The sequence below is a fragment of the Delphinapterus leucas genome, chromosome 11 (assembly GCF_059928025.1).
Source record: "Delphinapterus leucas isolate spDelLeu-1000000601 "Yukka" chromosome 11, BTC_Dleu_Yukka2, whole genome shotgun sequence".
Classification (NCBI taxonomy): domain Eukaryota; kingdom Metazoa; phylum Chordata; class Mammalia; order Artiodactyla; family Monodontidae; genus Delphinapterus; species Delphinapterus leucas.
The window spans coordinates 66,675,341-66,703,151 of record NC_143139.1 but is presented as its reverse complement, the minus strand read 5'-3'; the positions used below and the strand labels follow the sequence as shown (position 1 = coordinate 66,703,151).

The window sequence follows — 27,811 nt, the reverse complement described above, 5'->3', positions numbered from 1 at the left end:
GGTCTGGGAAGATCCCACATGCCGTGGAGCAACTGAGCCCGTGCGCCACAACTACTGAGCCTGAGTGCCACAGCTACTGCAGCCACGTGCCTAGAGCTCGTGTTCTGCAACAAGAGAAGACACCGCAATGAGAAGCCCGTGCACTGCAACAAAGAGTAGCCCCCATCTGCCGCAACTAGAGAAAGCCTGTGCTCAGTGACGAAGACCCAATGCAGCCAAAAATAAACAAATAAACAGATTAAAAAAAAAAACCATAATATTAATTGCTATCTGTCCTCAAGGCCTATTTACCTAACTAAATGTATTAATAAATATACTACTTATGTGATATTTAAACAAAGGATAATGTAGGAATTTATCAATTGTTCTTTTTCCTTTCTAGACAGCTATTAATCCTGAAATGTATTCTGTATTAACAGTAGGAAAATGCAACAATTAATGGAATAATGAAGGTTATTGTCTTAAAATTTATTACTCCAGATGGTAGAGGGAAAATGAGATAATATTAGCTCTGGTAAAAAAGAAAGAAGGAAGGGAATGAAATCTATACTGTCCATACAGAAACAGAGACGGACAGTGACAAGAAGTCTATGTGATGAAGACAATGATACTCAATGGCCTAAGAGGACAGTTGATATGCAATGTCCAGGGCAAAGCCTTCCAAGGTCTATTAATGCCGAACACATCTCTGTGTTCATCAACAACAAAAAAAGAGTAACATTAACTAATTGTGTAAAATCAAATATACAGTTTTTAAAATATTTAAAAACATTTCCTTATGGTTTAGGTAAGCTTTGCCACAGAACGTAGACTTTGTAAGCAGCTTCCAAGATCACAAAACTACACGAAACACATAATTTCTGTATTGCAAATGGTGACAGAAAGAATTCCTATACGATCATTTTCTAACGGGAGGATTCAATCATCGTATTAACATTCAGAAAAACAATAACACAGCATATTAGTAAGGTATTTGCATAATTCCCTGCACTCTGTTCTCGACAGGCCATAGACCTCAATAGTCCAGGGTTAGTGTTTTGCTATGATACAGCCATAAAACATTATGGAATGTGAATCATTTGGTACCTCTTTTTAAAGTGAATTTGAAAATCTGAACCAAAGTTGAAAGTACGTTATTATTATGCCATTTATATAGTCATCGTTTGTTTGAAAGAGGGCCCGAAATCGATGGAAAATAGAGCAATAAGCATTTCAAATACATAGAAGCAACATAAATAAGGAAACAAAGACATACTAGGTTTCTTCTAAATAATTATCCAAAGAGCCTAAATCGATACGTTGTTGGGGGAATAAGAAACAAACAAAAAGATGACCTTAATTGCTCCTCTTCCACCAGCTTCTTCTATTATTGCTCCCACCAGACCCTGGCTCCAGACTCTGAACTACTTCTGCTTCCCGTAGTGTAACCTGCTGCTCCACATCCCTATTTGTCCTGAACCCTCAGCCTCTAAGGTTTCTCTGCCTTGTCCCACCCCAAGCTCCAGGCCTGTCTTGCCTACCTCTTGGACATCTTTCATTTTTATGCCCTAAAACATTTCCTTCTTGGTGAATCCTTCTTTGACCACTTTCCAATAGTGGTAGAACTGCTTATGATTTAAGTTCACTGTACTATGATCTACCATCTAAACCAGAGTACTTAAAAGAGTGAAAGAGAACGGTATTGTCAACTGTGCAGGAACGAGGGGGAATAAACCAGAATTGTCCCAATACCGCTGCCCCACTTACAGCATATGTGACAGGCTGTTGATCTCAATCCTCTTGTCTTGATCACTACTGGGAAGTGAACTGTTTTACACAATAAGGCACTGAATCAGTTTTAGGAGAAGTGATCAATACTGACAAGTGAGCCAGAGGTGCTCTTCACTGAAGAATATAAAGGTCGACAGTTGCGCCCACTAGGACAGAGCCAGATCCTGAAGTTCTGTGGGTAGGAGCTGCTACTGGGGCTCTGAGATTGAGGGTACCTCAGTCTGAGACACAATGGAGCTAGGACACTGTGAGAAGTGAAAGGTGTTAGAAAAGGAAAGCAAGAACACTTGGGAAGGGCAGGCACTTTGGGGAGTCCATCCACATTGCTGGATTCTGTAAGACCTGAAAGGTTGCCTTTCCCAGTGGTTCCCCAGCTTTACGGCATATCACAATCACCTGGAGGACTTGATGAAACCGAGAGCTAGGTCCCATCCCTAGAATTTCAGATGCGGCAGGTCTGGGGCAGAGCCTGTGATTTGCAATTTTAAGAAGTTTCCAACTAAAGCTGATGCTGCCAGTCGGGTGCCCACAGTTTGAGAACCAGTTGCCTCATGGGAACAAGAAACTAAATGTTTTGCACCATACTCGGGACTCCATGTCTGGGATTGGCTACCAGTTAGACTGAACTTTTCTGGAAATCAACTGCATGTGGCACGCCCTTCCTCATATTACAGGCATGATGACCAGGTTACACATACATGTGTAGCTAGAAATACATATGTGTATGAATAAGATATACTCATTACATATGAGTTTACTCTCTCAAACTCGAAATAAGGAGATTTAAGAGTTTTATCCCTCATTTGCAGACTAGATGTCTGAGACATCACTTTTCTTTCAGATATAGTAGACAAACACATTCTTTGTGTTTGATACTTGAGTAGACTTTCAAATAAAGAAACCACAAAAATTTAAGTAAAATACATGTTGTTCTCCGGGGTGTATTGTGCTACCACACTTTATCATTATTTCTTTGGTTTGTAATTTGTCTTACCCAAGTTAATTATTATCATCTTATTTCATTTCTCCAATCAAAGGGAGAAAAAAACAAGATGAGAAACTGTAAAGAAAGAAAGAAAGAAAAAAGACGTTTGAATAGGAAAAAACAGAAGAGGATATAAAAAGAGAAAGCGTTCTCTAGAGGTCCAGATACAAAGAGCGTAAGTCTCCTCACAGGCTAACATGGGAAAAGGGGAAAAGCATTCACCAGTTTTGGATTCAACTGTTTCAGTATTAAAGGGATACCACTTCTTCTCTGGACAATTCTCTAACCGAACAATTTAAATTACTTGGTAGAGTTTTACCAACACATCAATATGACAAGCCTGTGAAGATCAATCTTTCATTAATTCCTGGATTTAAAAAGCTGTCTGAAAGGTAGAAATCCATAAAATTGTAAGCTGGCCTTAAGCCGTAGGCTCAAATACTGCTTAAAAGTTCTGCATATAAACTCCCTAGCTTAGTGGAACTGTCATTTCTTACTAAAATACTATGAAAAATTCACTCTTATGATCAATGCTACTAAATTAAGGGGATAAAGTGATCTGTAATAAGTGTCATAATGATACAATTCTCTTTAATAAAAAATCATTCATATATAGCTTTAAAAATGGTCAAAGGCAAATGAAAATCTTACTTATAAAATAACAGCTAGAACATAACATTTGCGTTAAAATAGCTCCCCTTAGAGAGGACATCAGATTAGCAAAATGTATCCAGAATTGTCTTACTTCTACTGATACCACCCTGTCTCAAACCATCTTCTCCCCCGGGATTACAGCAATAACTTCCTAATGGGTCTCCACACTTCTGCCCTTGGTTCTACAGGGTATTCTCAGCACAGCAGTCAAAGAGATCCTGTCAGATCCCGTCATTCTACAGTTGACCCAGGGAAAGTGAAAGTCATTACACTGGACTACACTGCCTGATATGACCAGCACGGGGCTCTCCCCACAACCTCTACATCAGTTCTCTGACGTCAACTCCTTTGTCTTCTACTACTCTCCCTCTTGGTTACTTAATTATATTAGCCCCTTGCTGTTCATCTAACACACCAGAGTAACAAAGACCCATGCTCCACGGTCTTTTGCCATTCCCTCTACCTGGAATGCTCTTTCCCCAGATATCACAGTGGCTCACTCTCTTACTTCCTGGCACATGGTGGGGATTTAATAGATACATATTCGATGGCAGGACTGAATTAACTAATCATACTGCTTCATCTTCCAGAGCAAGCTAGGACCTAGTTAGCCCAGGTCACCAGGCACTTGCCTATTCATAGCCTCTCATCTCACAGTGATTTTCAGGGAGGGCTGCAGTGAATGGCCACACATGCTGGGCACTGCACAATTCTCAAGGGTGCCATTCACAATGATGTCTCTATGAATGTGTCTCTTGGACTTGAGCAACATGGTGGCCGTGGCCATGGTTTTAGAGCTTTGAATTTCCCTCGGAATACAACAAGTGATCCAGACATCAATTATACCTTCAAAGATATCTTAATTCCAGAACAGTTCAAACTACCTAAGGTGGCTAAAGTTTATTATATTCCATTGTACTATGGAATCACTTGAATGGTTTGGGAAAAGAAGAAACTGTAGGTTAAAGTATCCAACCCAAGATATGTACATTGTGCCTTGTATAAACAAGATATGGGGGATATGAAGATAAATGCAACATTTATCCTTGGAATAGTTCCCATCTAGCAGAGGAAAGAGGAGATTATGGAGATAGTTTAACTATAAAATGGATATAAATTTGAAAAGGGAGGTGTGCAAGGTATCAAGCTAAGTGCATCATTTCTAGATGGAGGTGGATTGTTTGGCTTTGTTCAACTTATAATCAAATTTAAATACACATAAAGGGCACAAGTAAGTGAATTTTTACAAAGTGACTATGGTCATATAATCAGAAGCCAGATCAGGAAAAAGAACATTACTAGTATCCAGAAGCAATCTATACCTGAGGGCTTTCTCCAAAGATTCAGATGACAGGAACAAGGAAAAAGCCACAGTGGAAGGATCTGGGCGGACTGCTTTTGGTGACGTCTAACGATAACAAGAAGAGTGGGTAAAGTGGAGCTGAGGTGAGCCCTTCATGGGCTGCTTCTATTAGGGGAGGTGAGTAATGCATTCCTGGTAAGACAGCGTGGGTGATAACCCAATGGTCAGGATTTAGACAAGCTGTTGAAAAGAGAGTCTGCTGAAGACAGGCTACTTGTTAATGTGTGCTCATTATGCCTGGGAGAAATAAAATTATGGAGGACAATCTTCTCTCTTGCTTCTCGGAAGGGAAGCTTGCTGAATGTCTGAGTGAGGTATGCTCTCACTTTTCAAACCAATCTCTCTCCCCTGCCCTTCTATGAGTTTTGTTGCTTTATGTTTTTGTGCGTTGGCTGCCTGAGTTGATAAAAGGTCTGGTTTACTGAGACAGACTCAGTGTGATAAATGTGCCACAGTTACTGGCTAAGAAAACAGGTGGGCCGGGGAAACAAGGAAAAGGACGCCCAGTAGATCAATCTGGACTGCTCACTTTGAGGCTGGAAGGCCCTGGATCTGTCCCTAAGATCCAGGGACATGGATGAGGCCAAGAATTTGCCCTGAATTGGACAGGTGGCATGAAAGGTGTCCAGTGCAAAGGAGAGTAGAAGAACAGCAGGCCAGGGCTCTGTGCTCACCTGAAAAGGAGGTCAGGAAGGTTAGCATTGCTTTATTGCATTTATTTCTACCCCGACTCTTTCCAGAAGGGTTATGAAACTGATGGAGTTATGAAGACTGTCAGAGGGGGAATGGGAATTAGCGGGGAGCAAGGAGGAGAAGAGAGGAGACTGGGGAGGAGTTGAAGAGACCAGAGAGAGCGGAGGAGTGGGGGAAGGGGCACGGATGGGGAAACAACCCAATCCCATTATAAGTTTAAGTAATACATAGATTCAATAGAGATCAAGTGTGCTTCATCAAGAATGAGACGTTCATGCTAAGACTTGAAACAATCTGAGTTTCATCACCTAAAGATGAAAAGAAAGACATAACTAAATGAGGGGTACAACCTAATCAAAGACAGAGGTAAGCAGCCTCACTTTGTTCTGGGATACTGTGTAACCTGAGACAAAGCAGCTGTAAGGAAAGAGACGAGGCAGACAGAGGACTCAAATGCAGACACCGAAGTCCCTACAGAAAGGAACATGCCTCTGAGACTAAGTTAAGGCAGGTGGTAATAAGAATGGAGAGAGGTGGTCAAAGAGGTTACATCCTCTTCCTAAGAAGAGCTCAGAGTCTTCTCACTGTGCTCCACACCATCTCTAAGGGCTTTGTGGAGGTATTCACTTACAGATGCATCCACGAAGGCACAGAGGAGTCAATGGCAGAGTACACGAACATACCTTTGGGAACAATTGTTTTAATTAAGCAGAGGCAGAATGCAAACAAGAGTCTCCCAAGTGCATTCGGTCACTAAATCAAATAGCTAAGAATGGAAAAACAGTCTCTGTCTCTGTCTCTTTCCTCCCCACCCTGTCTTTCCCTGTTCCCAATTACTTGTAACTTATAATCTTCTTTCTTCTTATAAGCAATTATTCCCTTTCTCTCTGGTCCTGTCTGCACGTTGACAGGTAAGGATTTATTATTTTTCTTAATTCCTAGGTTTTTATTCTGTCTTCTCTTCCCCTAATTTCTGTCCCTTATTTATATATCTTATTCAAAAATTCTTCTATACAATTCATTCATTCCAGGACATTAGTATGGTTTCCACTATAATCTTAAAAGAATAAATGGCCATTATTACAATTTACTGAGCATTTATTACATGCTAGTTATTTTATGAAATTGCAAGTGAATCCTCACAACTTGAGGCAGTAGCAATCATCTCCAGATTAAGAAACTGAGCAGCAGAGAGGCTAGCGGAAGGTGGAACATGCTCAAGGAGATAATCAGCAGTAGGGCTGGGTGTGCCTCCAAAATCTATGATCTGCCGTCCGAAATCCAGTGCATTTTCTGTGCCCTAATCCAAAACTTAATTCAGTTCTCGTCATCTTGCTTTTAGAGTCCTATACAAAATCTTCAAAAGAATATATGTAACTTGTTGCTATGGTCTGAATGTCTGTGCCTTCCTCCCATTCATATGCTGAAATCCTAACCCCCAAAGTGACGGTATGTGGAAGTGGGGCCTTTGAGAGGTGCTTAGCTCGTGAGGGTGGGACCCTCAGGAATGGGATCAGTGCCCACATAAAAGAGACCTCGGAGAGCTCCCTTTTCCTTTCCACCACAGGAGAACACAGAGAGAAGATGGCTGTAAATGAGGAAGCGGGCCTCACCAGCACCAAATCGACCTGAGCATGATCTTGGGCCTTTCAGCCTCTAGAACTGTGAGGAATAAATTTCTGTTGTTCGTAAGTCATATAGTTTATGGTATTTTGTTATAGCGGCCCTAGTGGACTAAGACAAGAACTTAACTGTACCTTTTTCTTAGCAAAACAAGATTTGGTCACAAATGATTTAAACAAGGTAGATTCTATTCCCATGCAAAAAATGGAAGCAGAGATAAGAAAAGGAAAGAGTAAAACCAACTGAAAGCCAGTCTATCCTCCCTTAGTCATTCTTTTATTGAACAAAATATTGACTGACCACCTTCTTTGTGTGAGGTATTGTGTTCAGTGCTGGAGAAGGGCCACCTGGTTATTTTCAAGATTCTCTGGTTTTGAGCCTCAGGTTCCTCACTTTTTAAACAAGGATAACCTCACTGTGTTATCAGAAGGAATAAACAAGGCAGCATGAATAAAACTGCCCAGGGTGGGGGTTGGTGCCTTGCCTCCTGTCTTTTCACTCCCCTCTGCTTAAGCTCCTTCCCTCCATCTGCCCCTGTCAGGCTCTTTCCCTGTCTTGATGACCTCAAGCTGCCCTTCCTTCCTGAGGCTTTCAAGTACATGATTATGAGAGCTCCGTGGGTTTCTCCACCAGCAGTCCTCCAAAATCTCAGCATTCTGGATCTGTGTCACATTTGAAGACCCACCAGGCTCATATTTCCTAAGAGTGAAACTGTGAAAGCACCAGGCAAACCATAAAAATATCACGGCCTGGAGATCAGACAAGGTTCAAATCCTTGCTCTTCCAAGTTACTATGCATAAGGGCCTTCGATATGTCACTTACACTCTTGATACCTTAAATCTTGCATCCGTAAAACAGGGATAATGTTACCTTGATCTAACAGGGTTAGATTACTGGAGTGACAAACTGTGCATAAAAGCACCCAGCACTGGGTCAGAAATGTAACTGTTTGACACTGAGATTCCATAATAAGAGTACTAGCATTAATGGATACATATGTGCCTGGCATGACACTAAGCACTTTCCTTTATGTAAATTCTGAAAACTCTGGAGTCAGGCCATGCCATATTACTTGAATTGATTTAATCATTCTAGTACTGTGAAGCATCTTATAATCCTTGTATATTTTATAACAATAGTATTCATTTCTTTTTTGAAATAAAATAAATATAATAAAACGGTGGGTGCTATGGTCTAAATCTTAACTCCCAAGGTGAGGGTATTAGTAGGTAGGGCCTTTGGATGGTGATTAGGTCACGAGGGCTCTGAGATTTGTGTTCTCATAAAAGAGGCCTCAGAGAGCTCCCTCATTTCTTCCACCATGCAAGTATGCAAGGGGAAATCTGCAACCCAGAAGAGGGCCCTCACCGGACCATGCTGGCACCCTGATCTCAGAATTCCAGCTTCCAGAACTGTGAGAAATAAATTTCTGTTGTTTATAAGCCACTCAGTCTGTGGTATTTTGTTACAGCAGCCTGAATGGACTAAGACAGTGAGTCAGACCTATGTCATTTTGGAATCTCAGAAGTATGGTATTATGAGCATCTTCCATATGGGGAAATGGGAGCGCGGACAGGTAAAGACATTTGCTTACAGCTGTACTACTAACAAGTGGCCATTTGTATGACAATGGTGCCAGGCTGCGTGATGCCTGATTGCTATCACCATAATGAGTTGGTTTTTATTTTTTTAATTTATTTTTATTTTTACTATTTTTGCGGTACGCAGGCCTCTCACTGTTGTGGCCTCTCCCGTTGCGGAGCACAGGCTCCGGCCGCGCAGGCTCACTGGCCATGGCTCACGGGCCCAGCCGCTCCGCGGCATGTGGGATCTTCCCGGACCGGGCCACGAACCCGTGTCCCCTGCATCGGCAGGCAGACTCTCAACCACTGTGCCACCAGGGAAGCCCTGAGTTGGTTTTTAAATGTGTTTTATGAAAAATGCTTACAAGGCTCAAGTATACACTGCATAGGGGTTATAGATTGATATACTATGTACTTAATATATTAAGAGTTTTAGTTGTACTGTGAAAACTAAAATTTTATATAAAGTGTTTTATTTTAAGTAGTATTTTACACTATACTTTCTATAAAAGGTTATTGGAAATGAAATTTAAAAGGCCAATAAGTAGTAGATTCAAAATAATAAATATTATATGTACACAAAATTCTTACTTATTCTCCTTCCTCAAAAGAAAATTCAGATAGAACCAAGAATGGAATAGTCATCGTAAATGCATGAATCCCATAAAGACTTCTCCCTCTTATTTTCAAGTCTTTTATGGCTTCAGAATAAAAAGGTAAAAAACAACAGAAGAACAAAGACCACCTCATCATTCACTGAAGCTTGGACCTTAAATGAGTTGTCCATGTTTGACAAGATAAATAGAAATAGTCTTCTACCTCTAAATGTCCCAAATGATAATAAAAGGTGAGTGATTCCCAACTTTCAGTGTATTTGATACATATTGTATCATCCACCAATAAAGCATCCATGGATGTAAAATATCTGTGTTCATCTCTTACACTGACATAGAGTTGATGACAGTGCAACACAGCAGTCAGGAGTATTCTGGTTCAAATGCTGCCTCTATACTAAGTGGCATTGAAATCTTAGATAATCTACCCTACAGCTTGATGACCTCACCTTCCTCATTGTAAAATGGAGACAGGTAACGTCATCACCTGGCTTTCGTGGGGATCAAATGCGAATTTCTCAGGACACAAAAGCACTTAGTAAATGTTTGTACTGTTATTATATTTGATGAATTCATCATGGAAATACAGTATTTAATAGAGAATTCAGACAAGATGCCTTGCTCTACTTTTTATTCCTTTCTCACTTAATTTTTATCTTAAGTTTTACATGTTGAGTTCTGTTACCTAATTTTTGGATAATTATTTGGTTACTATAATAATTTTCCTATCTTTTCTACAGACTATCTGAGCAATAGATTAAGATGCTTGTACTTTCACATTTTGCTAGAGAATTTAGTCCTTCCAAAACTAATATGCTTATTAAAGAAAACATAAAATAGAAAACATTAAGCCTGTCCCCCCCCCAAAAAAAATTGACTGTAAAAGTCCAAAAAGCTAAAATATCCATTCTTAACACTGTTTACTTGTTTTACTTTGCTTTTTTAATGATATAGCTATTTTGTATAATTTAATCATTCTTCATGTACCATAACATAGATAGTTGCCTCTGTTATTGTTATTCTTTATAAATTTAACCTAGGGTTTATAATATTTCCTCAAAAGGGGATAACCATAATTTATTTAATTATTTTCCTTTTTGGGGCATTTAGATGCTTTTTAAATTTTTGCCTCTAATAAATAGCAATGCTACTATCTTTGCTGGTAAACATAGAAAAACATTATATTTTCTTAAGATATATTACCAAGAGAAGAATTACTGAGAATAAGTGCTAGAGCAACTAAAAAGAATTCATTGAATTCTTTACTTGAGTTTGAATTTCTTTGATTTCTAATGAAATTGTATGTTTACCTATCTTTTAAAAGCTATTATATTTCTTCTTTTGAGAATTGTTTGTTCATAACCCTTGGTCTTTGTATTCGATTTTCCTCATAGTTTTATAGAGTTTCTCATGTCTTAAGTAGCCTGATCTTTTAGCTTTTACTTTTAAGGAAATTATATCCTATCACTTTACTATTTGCCCTTTAACTACATCCCTTTTTTGAAACAAATTAATCATTTAATTTTCCCTTCATTTTTGGCTTGTAAGCTTAGCTAATCCCTTCCCTATTTCTTCCCATTTTACTCATGGGAAAGTTTTAACTCTAAACGTCTCTGGAAAGTATCTCATATAAAATACACACAGGTAGGAAGATTAAATTAAATTACTAAACGCATTGTTATAAGAGGGAATTTAAAAATAAAAAATCCTAGGCAAAAAGTGAAATAGTTTGGAACAACATTTAGAAAAATCCAATTCTAATTATACGCCTGTAAATTGCCTGTACTGTCCTTGGAGCAGTAAAAGCACACAGAGCACTGATATTTTAGCAAAATGTTTTCGTCCTAAGCATTGAATATAACTGGAATCTCAATGTAATTTTTGCAAAGGCCAAAAATATATTTTCATTTTTAATCAAGGAAATACCACTATTTAGGTCATTATTTAATTTTTAAAATTACTCTTACAATTTCTGAAGTGATTAAAAATGAAATGTTACAACCAACCTCAGTTCACTGCCATATTCTATTTTAATTACAAACAATAAAAACCATAGGTCTCTCACCAATTCAACCCATTACATAGCTTTCAAGCTGCTTCTTTTAGTGTTCACTGGTGAAAAGTCAAACCCAATATTTTAACAATTTTCTCCAGTAACTACTTTTTAAAATGAAATTTAATATATATAAACCATGCTGGAGAAAAACAGACTACAACATTAACAGAAAGTTCTGGACTTAAAAAGTTGAAAGAGCTGGATTTTCAAGTTCTTCTCCCACTACAGACATATGTTGAAAATTTCTGATCTGGAGAGTCACTTGAAAATTCTGAACTTCTATTATCTTAGTCAAATGTATTGGGATCCATTCCTACCTCACAGGGGTTAGATAATGACCAAAGAAGATCAGGGTCCGAAAACACTGGGTTAGATCATAAATTGTTTGATAAATGTAGTAAGACGTTTTCAGGATTCTAATCTTGTTGATAGTAATGCCTCTAAAAAAATAATAAAGATAATTATAGTTTAAAAAAGTCCACACTTCTCTGTGGGCCCAAGATGAAAAATGATCAGTTCTCATAATTTGGATTTCCTCAATTTGGATGTACATTCTATGTATCTTCTCTTAGCATCTAACTATGGTCCTAGTTCTGTCCTTGAACTATTCCCCAGACACATGCCGTGCCTTCTGCCTCAAGCATTTTCTCTGCTTTAATGTTCTTTATTGCATCCCCTCAGTTCTATACTTTTGTTTGGAGAACTCCTACTCATCATTTAAATAAAGCTTACATGCACCAGGCACGGCTCTTCTGCACCCCAGGCACCCGGGTCAAGGCCCCTTAGTTGATACTGTGTCTCCTTTTAAAAACTAATTGTAATTGTAATTAAATCATTATTTTTATAATTTGTGCCTCCCTCTTCAGTTTGCAGTCTACATTGGAGCCTGTCTTGTTCCCTGTGGAACTGAGCAGAATCCTGTGGCTCCCCACCCCAATTCCCACCCAAGTACAAAGGTCCCTCCATGTCCCCTGACTCTTGTTTGTAGAAAAGCTGAAGTTTCCCAAGCCTCCCTGAGTCACAAAAGAGTAGACTCAAGTCGTTAATGATAAGGACAAGAGCGTCACAGAATCTTTCAGTGTCTGATGCACATTCCTGAGTTTTTTTACAGATACTGTAATTACTACCAGAGGGGAAAAAGCTAACTGCATGATGACCAGATTGTAGCCATGACACGAGCTGCTGCATCTTGAGCAGTACTGAATCTATTGGTAGCACAATTCCAAGAACTGGCCTCAAGTGAATGGGATTAACACTGTTGCTCATAATAATCTATATCTTTGTCGGCACCAAAATAATTGTAGCTTGCTGTGTCCATATATGTAAGCAGGCAACTAAAATTGTCAGCAAAGAGATGCTACAGAGCCATGTCAACATCTTCTACTCTGAGAATATGGTGCCCTATGTCAGCATGAAGAAGTTATAGAAGATGGACCTTCATCCCTAATCCCACAGAAATGGAATGATGTCTGACAAATGGGGATTTGTAAGAGCTCTTTTGCCCCTTTCTTGTTTGTCTATTTCTGTTCCCCTTAAACCTTAATTATAGAAATGAGATCACTAGGTAACATTTAACCTAACTCCTGACTTATGCTCTACTGAATGTGCACAATACCTTGCCTAACCTGTTGATTCTTTCTCTAAATTAAAAGAAGTAGGAATGAACAATTAAGTAGTTAAAGAATGACTAGCTTTCCACCCCCAGCAGCTCCCTTAGCGATCCTGCAGGCAGTCCACATGGGCAAGATAACATCTGAAGAAAGATCATGAGGAGTCAGCCAGCCTGCCTAAAATGGAAAACGATGCAGAGCTTGACCTCCTGTCTTGATGATTCACTGAGATTTTTACCTTTAAAAACTGGCATGGCTGAGCAGAATCTTCAGAGTTAGTTTTGGGACATGAGTCCACCTTCTCCCCAGATTGCCGGCCTTCTGATTAAATCAACTCTTCCTTTCTACCGATACTTGCCTCTTGAGTATTGGCTTTTGAGCAGCGAGCAGCTGGACCTGAGTTTGGTACACTGACATCTAGTATAGTGCTTGCTAAATATTGAACTGGAGGAAGAAGATCAGGACTTGTCACTATTGTTGGAAATGAACATCACCCAGAGAGAGGATCAATAATGAAGAAAAAGACAATAAAGTCTTTGCTCTTAGAAACTATGGTTAAGAGGTAGATGGGAAAAGAAGAACCGTCCAACATCTACATAAAAGAGTACTTCTTCTCATTACCATTTGTCACAACCTGCTCCCTTTTAACTTTTTATGCTTTGGTGCTTAATATCTAATGACTTTCCATCTGCCCCAGATTTAAGCATAGTAGGTACCTTATAACAAATATGTATTGGTTTTAGTTGTTTCAGTCTATATCAAATTTACTACTATGCATATAAAGAAACGATTTATAATATATTCTTTCTGAAAAAATGTTTTTTCCAGTAATTCTTTAAAAAACAAACGAAGGGGCTTCCCTGGTGGCGCAGTGGTTGAGAGTTCGCCTGCCGATGCAGGGGACGCGGGTTCGTGCCCCGGTCCGGGATGATCCCACATGCCGCGGAGCGGCTGGGCCCGTGAGCCATGGCTGCTGAGCCTGCGCGTCCGGAGCCTGTGCTCCACAACGGGAGAGGCCGCAACAGTGCGAGGCCCGCGTACCGCAAAAAACAAAAAAAACAAAACAACAACAACAAAAAAAAAACAAAGGAAGACAAAGAGACAAGGAGGGACTTGTCTTGACTTTCATTCTTTTGGCAGAAGCTTTCTACTGGAGCCAAAAGGAAATTCATGGAGAATCCCTTGAATAACTGGCCCACATGAGACATCAGGGCACCAAATGTTCACCTTTGACATTTATAAATTAAATTCTGTAAAGACTAGACATGATTTGTTTTTTATGGACATGGGAGTACACTGTAAGCTTGATGAGATATGAATACAACATTATACTATTACGGATAAAATAGTTTGAAACCTATTTTTTATACATTCCTTAAAATTTCTGATGAAAGACCAGTGAGAAATTAAGTATATATTAGACACAACATGAAATATGAGTTGGAAAACATTATGGAAGCCCACATCAACCCTTTCACTTTAGAGATGGGAAATCTTAATCCCAGAGACCATAGGTACCACAGAGGCCTACATTTAACAAACTTATTAAACCAGTTTTAAAAACCTGCCTCGCTTTCTTTCTTGCAAGGCAACATGAAGAAAAAAAGGCAATCTCTAATGCAATCCCTTCTCCCAAGACATAAAACTAGTGGATTCAAAACAAAAATAACTAATAGTACTTTTAAATACTGCCTTCTAATTGCCATTGCAGCCAGTATAAATTCCTGTAATTTCCTGTCTATTCCCAACTGAATGGCATATTCCAAGTCACTTGTATCATTAACAAGCAAATGAAAAGCACACCATCACCCAGCAGAGTGAATTTCCCATAGAACAAAACTCACTGACTCTGGCATTTTCACTGGCATTTGCAAAAACATGAAAAAAAAAAAAAGACTCAAAACAACATTTACCATTTCATTTACATTACATAAACATTCATTTAACATTAACATTTCATTTAAACATTTATTTTTAAGCTGAAGAAGTGTTATTATTCATTCAATCCATGGGCATAAATACCCTAAGAATATCCATAACCAGTAAGCTGGAGAAGAACTGATATAAAAATCATAGTATGCATCTTCTTGGACAAAGAGTAAAACAAATTCTAACGGAACAAACTTTCAGTCAGTTTTGGAACCTCCATCCAATTCTAAAATTAAGAATATATCGAGCTCAACATTTATTGCACATTACTGTGACGTGGCAATATGCTAGATATTGATGGTGCAAAAATGGAAAATAGGTCCTCCCTATTAATTACCTTAGAATTTTCTAAGGAAGGTAAGTGTATAATTTCAATTTAAATATTTGCATTCCCACAACACTCCCCGGCCTAAGCCACCACCATTTTCTTGCCTGTGAGACAGCAATAGGGTTCCCCTCGCTCTACTCTGACCTTTCTCTCATCTTGTCTTGCCACATGGTCCCTTCCATTGCTCTTAAAATAAAATGCAAACTTCTTAGCTTGGTTACAAAGGCCCCTGGGCTCTAGCCCTGCCTCCTCTCCAAGCTCATCTCCTCCCACTTTCCCATCAGGTTTAATATGCTCCAGTCACATTAGCCTCTTTCTTTGCTGTGAACACAAGCTTGTTCTTGCCTGCGGCCTTTGAACTTTCTGTTTCTTTTGTCTGAAATGCTCTTATCTGGCTCTTCAAAGAGTTGGCATAAGCTAAGATTTCATATATCACCTCCTCAAAGATGCTTAACCTGACTATTTGGTTTCAAGAAGTACCCTACTGCCCACCACATCACCTTCTAAAAATGACATCATCCTATTTATTGCCTACATAGCACAGACTCACTTTCTGAAAAGAGAACAGTGCTTTGCATCTTATACATATTAAAATTAATAAAAACCCTTCCTTAAGAATTTTAAGCTAAGTCATGATTTATATGAATTTGACATTCTAAAACTGCACAGAAGGGCTGACTGATCAACAATATCTATCTACCTACCCAGCCACCTATCTACCTACTTGTCTGTCTATCTACAGTGTTGTGAAAGAAATGGAATATATATTACAGAAGAAAAAGCAATGATGGTTATCAAGGGACCCAAAATTTAGTTACTTACAGCTAACTTGGGCAAATCAACTTCATCTCTCCTGGTTTCAATCTACTTATTTGTACAACAGGGGTTATATTAGATAATTTTAAAAGGACTTTTCAGTTCTAAATTTTAGTCATTTGAAGCAGACTTTTTCCAAATAAAAATCATTAATATTCCTTTAAATGTACATTTTTAAATAACCTGAGGACAGTGAGGTAGGAATATGAGGCCCTCAGCTATGGGCTTCCTGTCTATTTGTAGGTTATTTTGCCTTAACTACTACTTTTTGATGCCTCATCTTCAGTCCTTTCCATTTCCTATTCCAGAGTGGGGAAAAAAATATTGAAACTATTTCATAAAAATATATTGAATTATGAACTCATTCCTCCCTTGGAAAATAAATGTACTTCTAATAATAGTTATATGCCAAAAAATTAAAATAACCCCGAGTACTAAGAAGAATCAGTTTTACACATGCATCTGCAGAACATCTATCACTGTTTTCCAAATAACATACAAAATAAAGAATTTGTTTCACTTTCTGTTAAAACTAAATCCCAAAATTTCTCATTGGAGTAATAGTCCCTATTACTACCACTGGAAAAAAAATTATTTTCAGGAGAATACTGTAATATAAAAAACAATAATAAATAAAAAGATAGAAGTGGGTAAAGATAGACAAGTCAGAATAATAAATAAGGGGGCTAACTCTTAAAATTAATAAATAGTGACTTTTTTCAGTGGCATTTCAGATGAAGCAATGATGAAGTTTAAAGGAATTGAATGTGAAAAATCTAAAGCATATAATAAAATTATGGGAAACAAGCTTAGAAGATGCAGTAGGTAGGATTAGTTTGAGGTACAGAAAATGCAAGCAGCAAGACAGGATAAAAAAAAATCCTATTTCATAAAATGACAAGAGGTCCTTTAGCACTCATAGAAAATAATCAGGGAATTACTTTAGCTCAGTAGGGGCACCCAAAATAATATGCATGAGAAAATCCTAATTTAAAATATTTCATATAAGAAAATCTGAAGAAGTAAACTAAATTCTGCAGCAAACTTAAATTAGTTGACTACTATTTTAACATGGTAATAAAACTGCATTGTGAAACAAAATCAGGAGTGGTGATGCAATAAGTTGTGTGAAATTACATGCTGTGTTATGCTGGAAAGATAAAGTATCACAACCCTAGGTTTATAAACATATACACACAATATAAACAAATGGACCGGTGGTTGGTTAAGTGTATCCTCCATTTTTTTATTTCCATTTTCCACACTCATAGCCTGTCAACTGATCTATTTTTACTAGTTGGGAAATGGAAGAAGAAATTTAATATTATACAAGCATATTAGCTTTATTTTCCCAAGGTTTTTCATTTTCATCCATCTTTAAGTTTACTACTTGATAAAACAAACACATCAAAGACAACCGTGGTCAAAAATTTGTTTTTATTTTCCAAGGGATCAGCAAAAGTGAATGCTTTTAGGCTCCTTGAAAGCCAGTTCAAATGAAAATATGGTAGAAATCAGCACATCTTACCCGACACCAAACCAGCTATATACTTAGCCTCACTGAACACATGACTCACTACTAATGACAGCATGGAGTGTGACAGAGTTACACTTCTGTTATGTAACTTCATTCCAGACTGATTAAGATAAACCGAGTGAGAGACACATCCTTTACAGCCTTTACAGTTTTTATCCTTGACCCCAATCTCAGGCATTTAGAGAACAGGCTGGGGTAACTCCATATCTTCCAGAAAGCAAGACCCTGAGGCCAAAATGTAAGCCTCTAAGACTTCAAAATGATACATTCAGTGAGCAATACATTAACATTTAGAATGAAAAGAGAGCTAATATTTTAATTATATACCACGCATCAGGCAAGGAGCAAGATGATTTTCTGACGAGACCTCATTTAAACTCCAAACCGAACTTGGAAAACAAAAAACAAAAAAACCCCACAACTGTGAAAATACCTTGCCCCACTGAAGTCCTATGAAAATTACTAAAAGTAACCATAAGGCATAGCCCTTGTTAACGTGACTGCTGTGAACAAGAAGGCAAGACTATAGCATGAGGCTACATCTACAACAGCAAAGTCGATGTCCTCTCAAAATGTTCTTTGCCAGCACAACCTAAATCTCGTATCAACATTCATTGTAAACGTGGGGGACATGGGAAAAGAAACTATCAACCACTCACCATAATGCATGTAACAGTTTCCTTTGGTGGGGTCCAGCTCAATAGCCTTCAAGAAGAATTTTTCAGCCTCACTCTTACGACCCTTGAAAAACAGAGAAAATGGATGATTCAGCAGCGGATCATGAGGGATTCTTCACCTCCTGGGCCCAAAGGAAGTAGACTAATGTCTACTTAGTAATCATCATCAAAAAACAGTGTTGTGTTTTTATCTAAACGAGGATGATCAAAGAGAATATGTTGAGAGAGAAGACTGAGGTCAGAATCCTGGGAAACATCGAGATTAGAAGAGACAGTGAGAGTGAGTTCATTAAAGATGTCAAAGAGAAGAGACCAGGAGAGCAAGAGAAAAAAGGGAAAAAATGGTTTCACGGAAACCAAAAGGATAAGAGAGTTTTCAGGAATGGTGGGAAACATATTTTCATTTTCTATTTTATTTTCTCCCTTTGATCTGTTTCTCTTCATTCATTCATTCATTCTTCCTTATAAGGAATGATGACTATTTTAGCTTTGAGATGGTTTTGCCTTAATGTTCACTTTATTTCTTTATTTTTTTTTAATGTTCACTTTATATAGGAAGAAATTAAGTCACAATTTGTTGACTCTCAAGCAACTACTGCTTATCCTTGCTGCTGTCATTCAGGACTACAATACTGCTAAATCAGGATTTAATCTAAAGCTAGATCCTCTCCCTAGCTACAGTTTTAAGTAAACATGACCGTAATTCTCAGAAAAAAAATAAGCAAAAAGTAGGGGCAAAGGCTTATATGCAATAAACTGATTTTTCATGAAATAATATCATAATCCAGGCAGATTCTAAAACTAGACATTCTTTGCTGTGCTATAGCTTCTGCACCAAAATTGACTCCAGAGTAACAAAAAGGGGTGACTCAAGGTAGGAGAACAACCCAAAGAAGACCTTTCCTAAAACAGTTCTGTCTTGTCCTGCAAGGTTAAAATGAAGACCTATGTTAACTGGGTGGAAGCAAGGCACAGGGTGGTATTCAGAAGCTGTGGGTCTAGAGTAAAGAGAAACAATCTTATCTGTCTGTTCCTTCTAATTTAAATGCTATCTACCACATAAACTTCAGGTGATGTTTTTCTTTCCCCTTCACATATATTTTTTAAATCACTTTTAAGGAGATAATTCTTCCAAAGATAGAGGTGTATGGTTAAGCTAATATTCTACATTTCATGCAACTTTGACTCATTTCTCCATGACTTCTCCTTTCTATTCGTTCATTTAAAAAATTCATTCTGTTGCCCTCTTTCATTTTACTAATGCTACTCTAGTCAATAGCTCCTCTTTAGTTCACAAGGCTTGTCAAATTTCCAATAATTAAAAATCAAAAATCTCTTGCGATATTTCTCACCGCACTTTAAGTTCAAAGGAAAGCACAGGCAAAATACTTGCTACACATTTCACACGTTGATGAAGTTAGTAAGAATTAGCAAGACTCTTACCCAGTTAGGATTCTCTAAATGATCATGCAGTTAAGAGCAAAGATGCCAGGAGGCTGAGCAGCTCTCACACTTATGTAGCTATGTGAACCTTGGAGAATAATTTCATCTCCTAGTTATAATCTTCTCTGTTACAAAAAAGAGGGCAGGTGGAGAACAGAGGATTTTTAGGGCAATGAAACTATTCTGCATGATACTGTAATGGCAGATACATGTCATTATACATTTTTCAAAACCCATAGAATATACAACACAAAGAGTGAACCCTTATGTAAACTATGGCCTTTAATTAATAATAATGTGTCAGTATTGGCTTATTAATTGTAACATGTACAACATGAGCTCAAGTTGATACAACCAGAGACGCTGTAACAGGAGGGTGGGAGAGTATATGCCATTTCTGTACCTTCTGCTCAATATCTTTTTTGTAAACCTAAAACTGCTCTAAAAATAAAGTCTATTATTTTTTAATGAGGATAATAAAATCTATTTCATAAGATTACTGAATTATCTGAAAGGACACACATGAAGTAGCTATTACAGTACATAGGCATATTCTGAGTTTATAATAAATGTTAACTATTATTTATATGTATATGTATATATACATACATATGTATATATATATACACACACATATATAGTATGCAATAGAATGCAGAGTTCTGAATGACAAAGAATATGTTTTATTATATACACAGCCTCAAAACACATGGTTAGCCTTTAAATCACCACTGGAAAATAATGTACAAAGAACTTGCAGAAGATGATAAAAGAAAGATGCAAAATGAAAACTATCATTGGTAAAGAGTCTGCACAAATGTTATATGCAAAAATATAAAAGGGTCTATGAACTTACTTCCACTTAAGTTTTAAGGACAGAAGAGAAGAAAGTGGCTCATTTGTCAATGTCTCAGTAAACAGCGTAGTAAAATTCTTATGTGCAGTCCACTGGCAAAGCAATAGTATATAGCTTTAAAAAATAGATCAGGGCTTCCCTGGTGGCGCAGTGGTTGAGAGTCCGCTTGCCGATGCAGGGGACACGGGTTCGGCCCCGGTCCGGGAAGATCCCACATGCCGCGGAGCGGCTGGGCCCGTGAGCCATGGCCACTGAGCCTGCGCGTCTGGAGCCTGTGCTCCGCAACGGGAGAGGCCACAACAGTGAGAGGCCCGCGTATCACAAAAAAAAAAAAAAAAAAAAAAAAAATCACAACTCCAAGGCCAGTAGTCTCAGGTTACTCAAATGAACCAGGTTATTAAAGACAATGAGTCCCACCACCTCCTAGATACAAAACAAATACATCAAAGGCCAGAACATTCTTTTTGGGGGGAAGTATCAAACCATCATGCAAAGACCCATTTTTCTACTTTGACCACTATTTGGTCAAGTGCCAAATTATGAGGAAAATAAAATTCTCAGGACACTATATAAAATTAATTCAAGCAGATGCATAAGCCAACCAAACACACACATCACTGGGTCCTAGGAAGGGTGGTAAGGAGGTCACACTATGTTTAATCAGGTTTACTCTTTTTACTATTATTGTTATAGAGGGGTAGGTAGCAGTTAAGAAAGTGGAGAAGAAGAAAAACATCATGTCTCAGCAGGTTTTTCCTGGAGTCTTTTAGATTAAGTCAGCGTTTTCTACAAGCAAGCATTATGGAGTAGCCTCTGGTTATATGAACTTCTCACATCAAGCATTGTTATTCATTTTGTATATTGGTTGGGATGTTTGGACACAAGTGGTGGTTGAGAAAACCAAGAAAAAGGGACTGTGGTCAGCTGTGACAAATAAGGGAAATGTGAGTGGAGAGGCTCGGTTTCCACTGCCAGGTCTATGACTTATTTGCGTGTTCACTTGTTTTTGTAGGGTAAAAAACTTGTATCGGATGCCTTGCGCTGTTCTAAGTACTGGGGATATAACCATATAACTGAACAACACAGACTGCTCACTTGCAAGTGCTACTTGCAGGAGGCACATAGCAAACGAATAACCCAATAAGCAAGGGGATCAGTCATAAGAGCACTGAGGGCTAACAATGAATTTCTCCAATTCTCATTGAGAGAACCGGGCTAGAGCCAGACTAGCCTGTGTTTGAATCTTGCTGCCTCTACTTATTTAGCTGTGTGACTCTGTCTCTTTTTCTTCATTTGAAAAAATGAACATCATACCAATTTTGAGGGGTTGCTAAAATCATAAGTCAAAGGGAAATAACTAGCTTCGGACCTGGCATAGAGAGCTCTGACATTCTTTGATTTTTCTTCCATCTATCTCCTCAAAAAAATTTTATTCTTTCCACCTTGAATGCCACTGTCTGGCTCCCAACTACCAAAATTCAAAAATCCTTTGCAGAATTTTATGTCATGGTAGAAACTAAATTTCACGATTTTCCTATAAAATGTCTCTCATTCGCAATACTTCCCCCTCCCCCAATAAAAGGCTCTTCCGGCTCACATCTTTTTTTTTTAATTTTTTTTAAAAAATAAATTTATTTATTTATTTTTGGGTCTTCGTGGCTGCATGCAGGCCTTCTTTAGTTGTGCTGAGGGGGGCTACTCTGTTGCAGTGCAGGGGCTTCTCATTGCGGTGGCTTCTCTTGTTGAGGAGCACTGGCTCTAGGTACCCAGGCTTCAGTAGTTGTGGCACACAGGCTCAGTAGTTGTGGCTCGTGGGCTCTAGAGTGCAGGCTCAGTAGCTGTGGCGCACGGGCTTAGTTGCTCCGCAGCATGTGGGATCTTCCTGGACCAGGGCTCGAACCCGTGTCCCCTGCATTGGCAGGCGGATTCTTAACCTCTGCACCACCAGGGAAGCCTCCGGCTCACATCTTGAATGCTACAATAGATTTCGGATTTCCTGACTCACTGAACTTCATTTTACCAGCTTAATAATACTTAAACAGAACTGTTTTCATGTCATGCCATTGCTCAAAAATATTTTAATAGCACCCTGTTTCCACTCATTTTATTTACTAATAACCAGTCTAATTTTCAAAATATTTCACAATCTAGTTCAAATCTTCTTGGATAAATTCCCGTACCTTATCAGGCCAATTTCCTTATGTACCTTAACTGTAGCTCCTATGTTCTTCCTTAATTATTTCTTCTGGTCTGTAATGTTATTCTTTCTTTTCATTCATTCATATATATTTTATGCTTCAAGCCTTGGTTGAAATCCCACTTTTTTATAAAGCCCTCTGTGATGGCTCCACCTCCCAGTAATTTCCCTTTTCTTTTAATTGTGCTTATATGATTATTTTTTTAGAGTCATTACTATCACACTGGAGTCACACAACTTGAACCCTAAAATACCAGACCAAGGGCTTTCATTATAAACTAAGGTGGTTGGCAAGCAGAATTTCAAATTTGCAAACTGTAATTCTCGGAAAGTATTTACAGTTTGTATATAACAATTTGGTGTATTCACGCAGGAGTCAGTTAAAACAGCAAAAACCCAGTATGTGGAAGCAAAGAGCAACTGACAGTGGAAAAGATTAGAAAGTCAATATCAAACAGACCTACAGGAATACTTGGCAAATACTTTAGAAATTTTACCATCAGAACTTTGAACAATTCTAGATTAGACATTCTCTGCAGTTAGCATATTAGTGCTGATATGAAGGATTAACTGGTTGGATCTGAAGCAGCATAGATGACTATGGGATGAAGTGAAAGAGCTAGAAAGATGAGAAAAGAGGAGAACTGAATGGAACCAGTGCAGAGACATATTCCCGGCAAGGGCTGCATGAGTAACTAGGGGGTTAGGGATTTGAGATTATCAATATACTTATCCTTATATTTGTATAATATTTGTAGCACTCTACTGAATATTAAAAACAGATTCAAGATTAATATCATTTAAACTCATGAAAAAAAGCATCCTCAATCAGGACTAGGCTTGGTCAGGTCCTCTTCCGACTGGCAGCAATAAAGCATACACATGTAAGATAAATATTCAGTAAAGTTCAGATAGCCTGTTCCACAGCATAAGATTAGTTTTCAGCACATTTATTTTGTTTTCTAATTAAACTGGATGCTACTGTCCCTGTTCAGAAAGAGGTGCCCACCTGAGCGGGTATACAAGGCAAACAGTTTCTCTTCTGAGGGCTGATCAATGTTTTTTCCAACTACAAAGTGAAGAAATATAAAAATAGATACTTATATATTTATACACACACACACACACACACACACACACACACACACACACACACCCCAAACCTGGAGCTCCTACTTAAGGAAGCACTCGGGAATATTAAACATGAGAAAATGTTATACTATTAATGGCTTCAGCTTGAATTGTCTTATTTTTAAAAGTTAACCATATACCAAATTTTGTACTTATTTTTGGTAACAAATCACTCATTATATCTACCACCCTACACACAGTGTGTTTCGATGCCACAGCTCAGAACTGCTATTTTATTGAATAACCTAAAAACTTCAAGACTTTGCATTGTTGCATTGCATTATAAATATATAATATAATTAGTGTATTAATCTTGTCCTCTAAACTAGATTACTCCCATAAGACTTTACTTTTTCATCTATAGCCATCCAAGTGTTCTATAAATATAATTACCAGTCAACAAATGAACAGGCTACCACTGTTTTCTTGTATACAATTTAATAGCATATAGTTACTCCTTAGTTATTTAGTTCACATGGTAACATGTTTTCAGTAAACTACAGAGCTATGAATAAAGCAGTGATTTCTACACTTTACTTCTGGAAACTGTCACATGAACCAAGGTCTATAAAACTATAAAAAGTGTTCCTCAGAAGTAGCCTGATTCTCAACCAAATATTTATATCCTAATAAGGGACCACCTGTGTCTTCAGCATTGGTGGGAACACCAGTTAGAATAATATAAAGAACAAACCAGAGGATTTCCCTCAGGTGGCCCTACTCATATTTAGAGGCTGCTGTAAGTTTAGTGTAAAGAGTCTCCTTCTGCAACTGTGTATCCAGCAGTCACTCCCATACACTTAGTGTCTACTTTGGGGGAAAGTCTGACAATGGTGAATGTCAGTCATTTTTCACAACCAATGAAAATCACATCTTCATTTCACATTCAAGAATGTATCTACACAGATAAGAAATCAGAAAGGGAAGCAGCCAATAAAATGGGTCCAAAGCTTATATGTAGTTTGGTAAATGTGTTGTTTACAGCTGCATTATAGTTTAATGAGTACAAAAGGAAAAGCAATCTCATAGCCTTGAAAAATTAATTTGTGAAGGCCACCATTTACAAATAGAAGAAGTGCTGTTTCATGGTCTATCTTAACATCACAGTGTTTGTACGCAAAGTGTCTTCAGGATAAAAAAGGTTTTCCTCATCACAAGAAAAACATCATTAAAAAAAAATCTAACAGTTGAACTAATTCTTACTAATCAAGATGATTTACATCAAACCATTTAGTTCTAAAGTCCCTCCAAGTCATTATATATAATCAGCCAGAGATAACCTTAGAGGCAAAGTGAAGGGACAGGGGCAGTGGTAACTTTCGTGATGAAATACTTTATCTCCATACTACTAAAATGTTTCCCATCAAATTATCAGGGGCCTAAAACTTGACCATGACATTCTTTTTTTAGGGACAGAATAGCATTTCTTCTGGAAAGCTCTGAAATATAACAGAATAAGGCTGCCATAAACAAAAATGAATGTGGCTAAGTAGCTTACTGATAATAGTTTGTGTTTCTCCTCCCTGAAATGTCCCTCAAGTTTCACTTTCTATAAATGTCAGGCCTTTTCCTGATCTCTTTTCCTAAACGTCCCAAAGCAGAAGCTGCCTGAAAGATACCTGGAGTATACTGTCATAAACCTAAACTCACGGAAAAGGCATGTCAAATGACATTGAGGGCAGCTAGTGGTGACAGGGGGTGCCCTCTCAGTGTCCAGGGGCTGCATCCAGAGTAGGTGTTGAGACCTCGGCAGGGAGGCATGGCTCTGGGGTACACCTAGAGCAAGGCTGGACCCCAGAACCACAACTCCCAACCTGAGCAAAGCTTCTCTGAAACCCGTCCTGGGTCCTACTGCAGAGCCATCAGACTTCAAGGTGAAGAAATCTGCTCAGACCAAGCTGCCCAGGGCAGCCTCCTTCCCAGCTTTTTGAACACCATTAAGCCTCCCAGATTTAGGTGAACTTTGGGAAGGGGAGGAGGCCACAACACTGGCTGAAATGAAATGGCAGACCAAGTGGGATGATAGACTGCAGTAGACTGAATTTCCCTCAAAGAAGTTAAAGTGGGTCATCTGCATGCAGCTGGGGCTCTGGCTCGAATGTCAGGCATGTTACATGAGCAATAGGCACAAATAAGCAGTTGGCAAATACCAAAAAATAATGTTCGATATCCCTGTAAAAACATATTAAACTTACTCAATATTCAGTTTACCTAAAATGTAAATTAATACATTGAGATGTTATTAATCACCTATCAGTGAAGTTGCCCCAATATTATAGAGCTCAGTATTCCTGAGGGTTCATAAAAACCAGCACTCAGCTAACACATAGCTAAAATATAGTAAAAGATAATAAGATCTTCCTGGGAGCAATTTGATATTCATCAAAGCTCTTAAGTCATAGGTATATCTTGGCCAAACAGTTCAATCTCTAGGCATTTGTCCTAAGGAAATATCTGTAAATACCGAGAGGTAGCTATTTATTTTCACTGCAGTATTGTTTATACAAATTCAGTGTCTATCAGCATAGACTTGGTTAACCAAATGTCATTTCAATGAAATATTATGTATCTACTAAAATGATTTTGTAGAAATTATTGAAACTACAAGAGATTTCCATGATCTGTTGCTAAATGGAATAAGCAGGTTGTAAGTTTCTGTTTATGTCCTAACTGCATTTAAAAAACGAAAAGAACATTTTTAAAAGGAGGCTAGCACTACCTGTATCACTGGCTCATTTTACTGTAGGATTTCAAAGGTGAATGAGAGGGTTGGTCCTTTGGTATTTCAAGACTGACAGGGAGGGAAATACACTTCTAGATTAGACTGTTAAAAAATAGTGCTGTGTTAGTGTCAAACTAAGTGTCCTGAGAACACAGAACAACTCAGTCCACTGAAAAGGGAAAGAGAATGCTTCAGAGATGTGACTTTCACTCCACAGAAATGGATTAAGCTCCTGCTATGTAACAGGCTGTATTCCAGATCCTGGTAATCAAGACGAAGTTCCTGCCCTTTCGCAGTTCACATTCTGGTGGTGAAATGGTAGTTCACACATGAACAGGTGACACTGTCTAAAGCAGTTGGTACAAGAAAAAAAAAAAAAAACACAGGCTAAGGGAAGAGAGGAACACACACTGGGGTGGGATAGTGTCTGATAAAGTGGTCAAGAAAGGCCTCTGGTAACACTGGAGAAGTGACCTAAGTAAAGGGAGTGAGTGAACCATGCAAAGATCTGGCATGTCTGGAATTTTAGGGACTAACAAGAAAACCAATATGGCGACAGGGCAGTAAATGCCGCAAAGAATCACAGGAAATGAGTGTGAGAGACAGGAGCGACCAGACTGTGTAGAGCAAAGTAGGCACTGTGAGGAGTTTGGAATTAATTTTTCTTTTTTGGTAGTAAAAAAAATCACAGTTTCAACATCGGATGCCACATGTTGCTTTGACTCATATCATTTCCTTGGTGTTAACCAGCAAAGCATCAAACAGCCTCTGGGAACTGCACAATATATGGAACACTTACTTCATCAATGTATGTCATCCTTGTGTGGGGGTCATGCTAACCCTCTCTGTGTCATTTCAGTTTTAGTGTACATGCTGCTGAGGCAAGCCCTGTAATTTCTTTTGACTAGGAAGGAACACGACAGAGGATTTTAAATAGAGGTACAACATGATCTCACATATTTTTACAAAAATACTGGAGATCTTGGCTGGAAAACTGACTGTAGGGGGCACAGAAAACAGGGAGACCACGTAGGAGGTTATTAATACTCCATGGCTAAGACTAGGGTGAAAGAAGTGGAAACAGTGAGATGTGGTTAGGTTCGGAATATCTCGCAGATAGGTGACTGATGGATTGGGTATGTTCTGTTTGATTGAAATGCTAGGGCAGGAGAGTATGGAGGACTAATTTAGAAAGACTGGCCAGAAAGGAGGTCACAGACCAA

General features: G+C 38.3%; 1 protein-coding gene and 1 non-coding gene across 3 annotated transcripts in view; both read right to left on the bottom strand.

Annotated features, from left to right (window-relative positions):
• Window positions 1–27,811, bottom strand: part of TMTC2 (transmembrane O-mannosyltransferase targeting cadherins 2) — a 398,246-nt gene that overhangs the window by 67,484 nt on the left and 302,951 nt on the right. For both annotated transcript variants that reach the window (XM_022552427.3, XM_089921080.1), the window contains one exon: window positions 18,222–18,303. In XM_022552427.3, the coding sequence (XP_022408135.1) occupies window positions 18,222–18,303 (82 nt within the window). The remainder of the gene's footprint in view (window positions 1–18,221; window positions 18,304–27,811) is intronic.
• LOC115803471 (U6 spliceosomal RNA) lies at window positions 27,369–27,477 on the bottom strand. Its single transcript, XR_004024218.2, has one exon. It is a non-coding gene; the product is annotated as a U6 spliceosomal RNA (small nuclear RNA).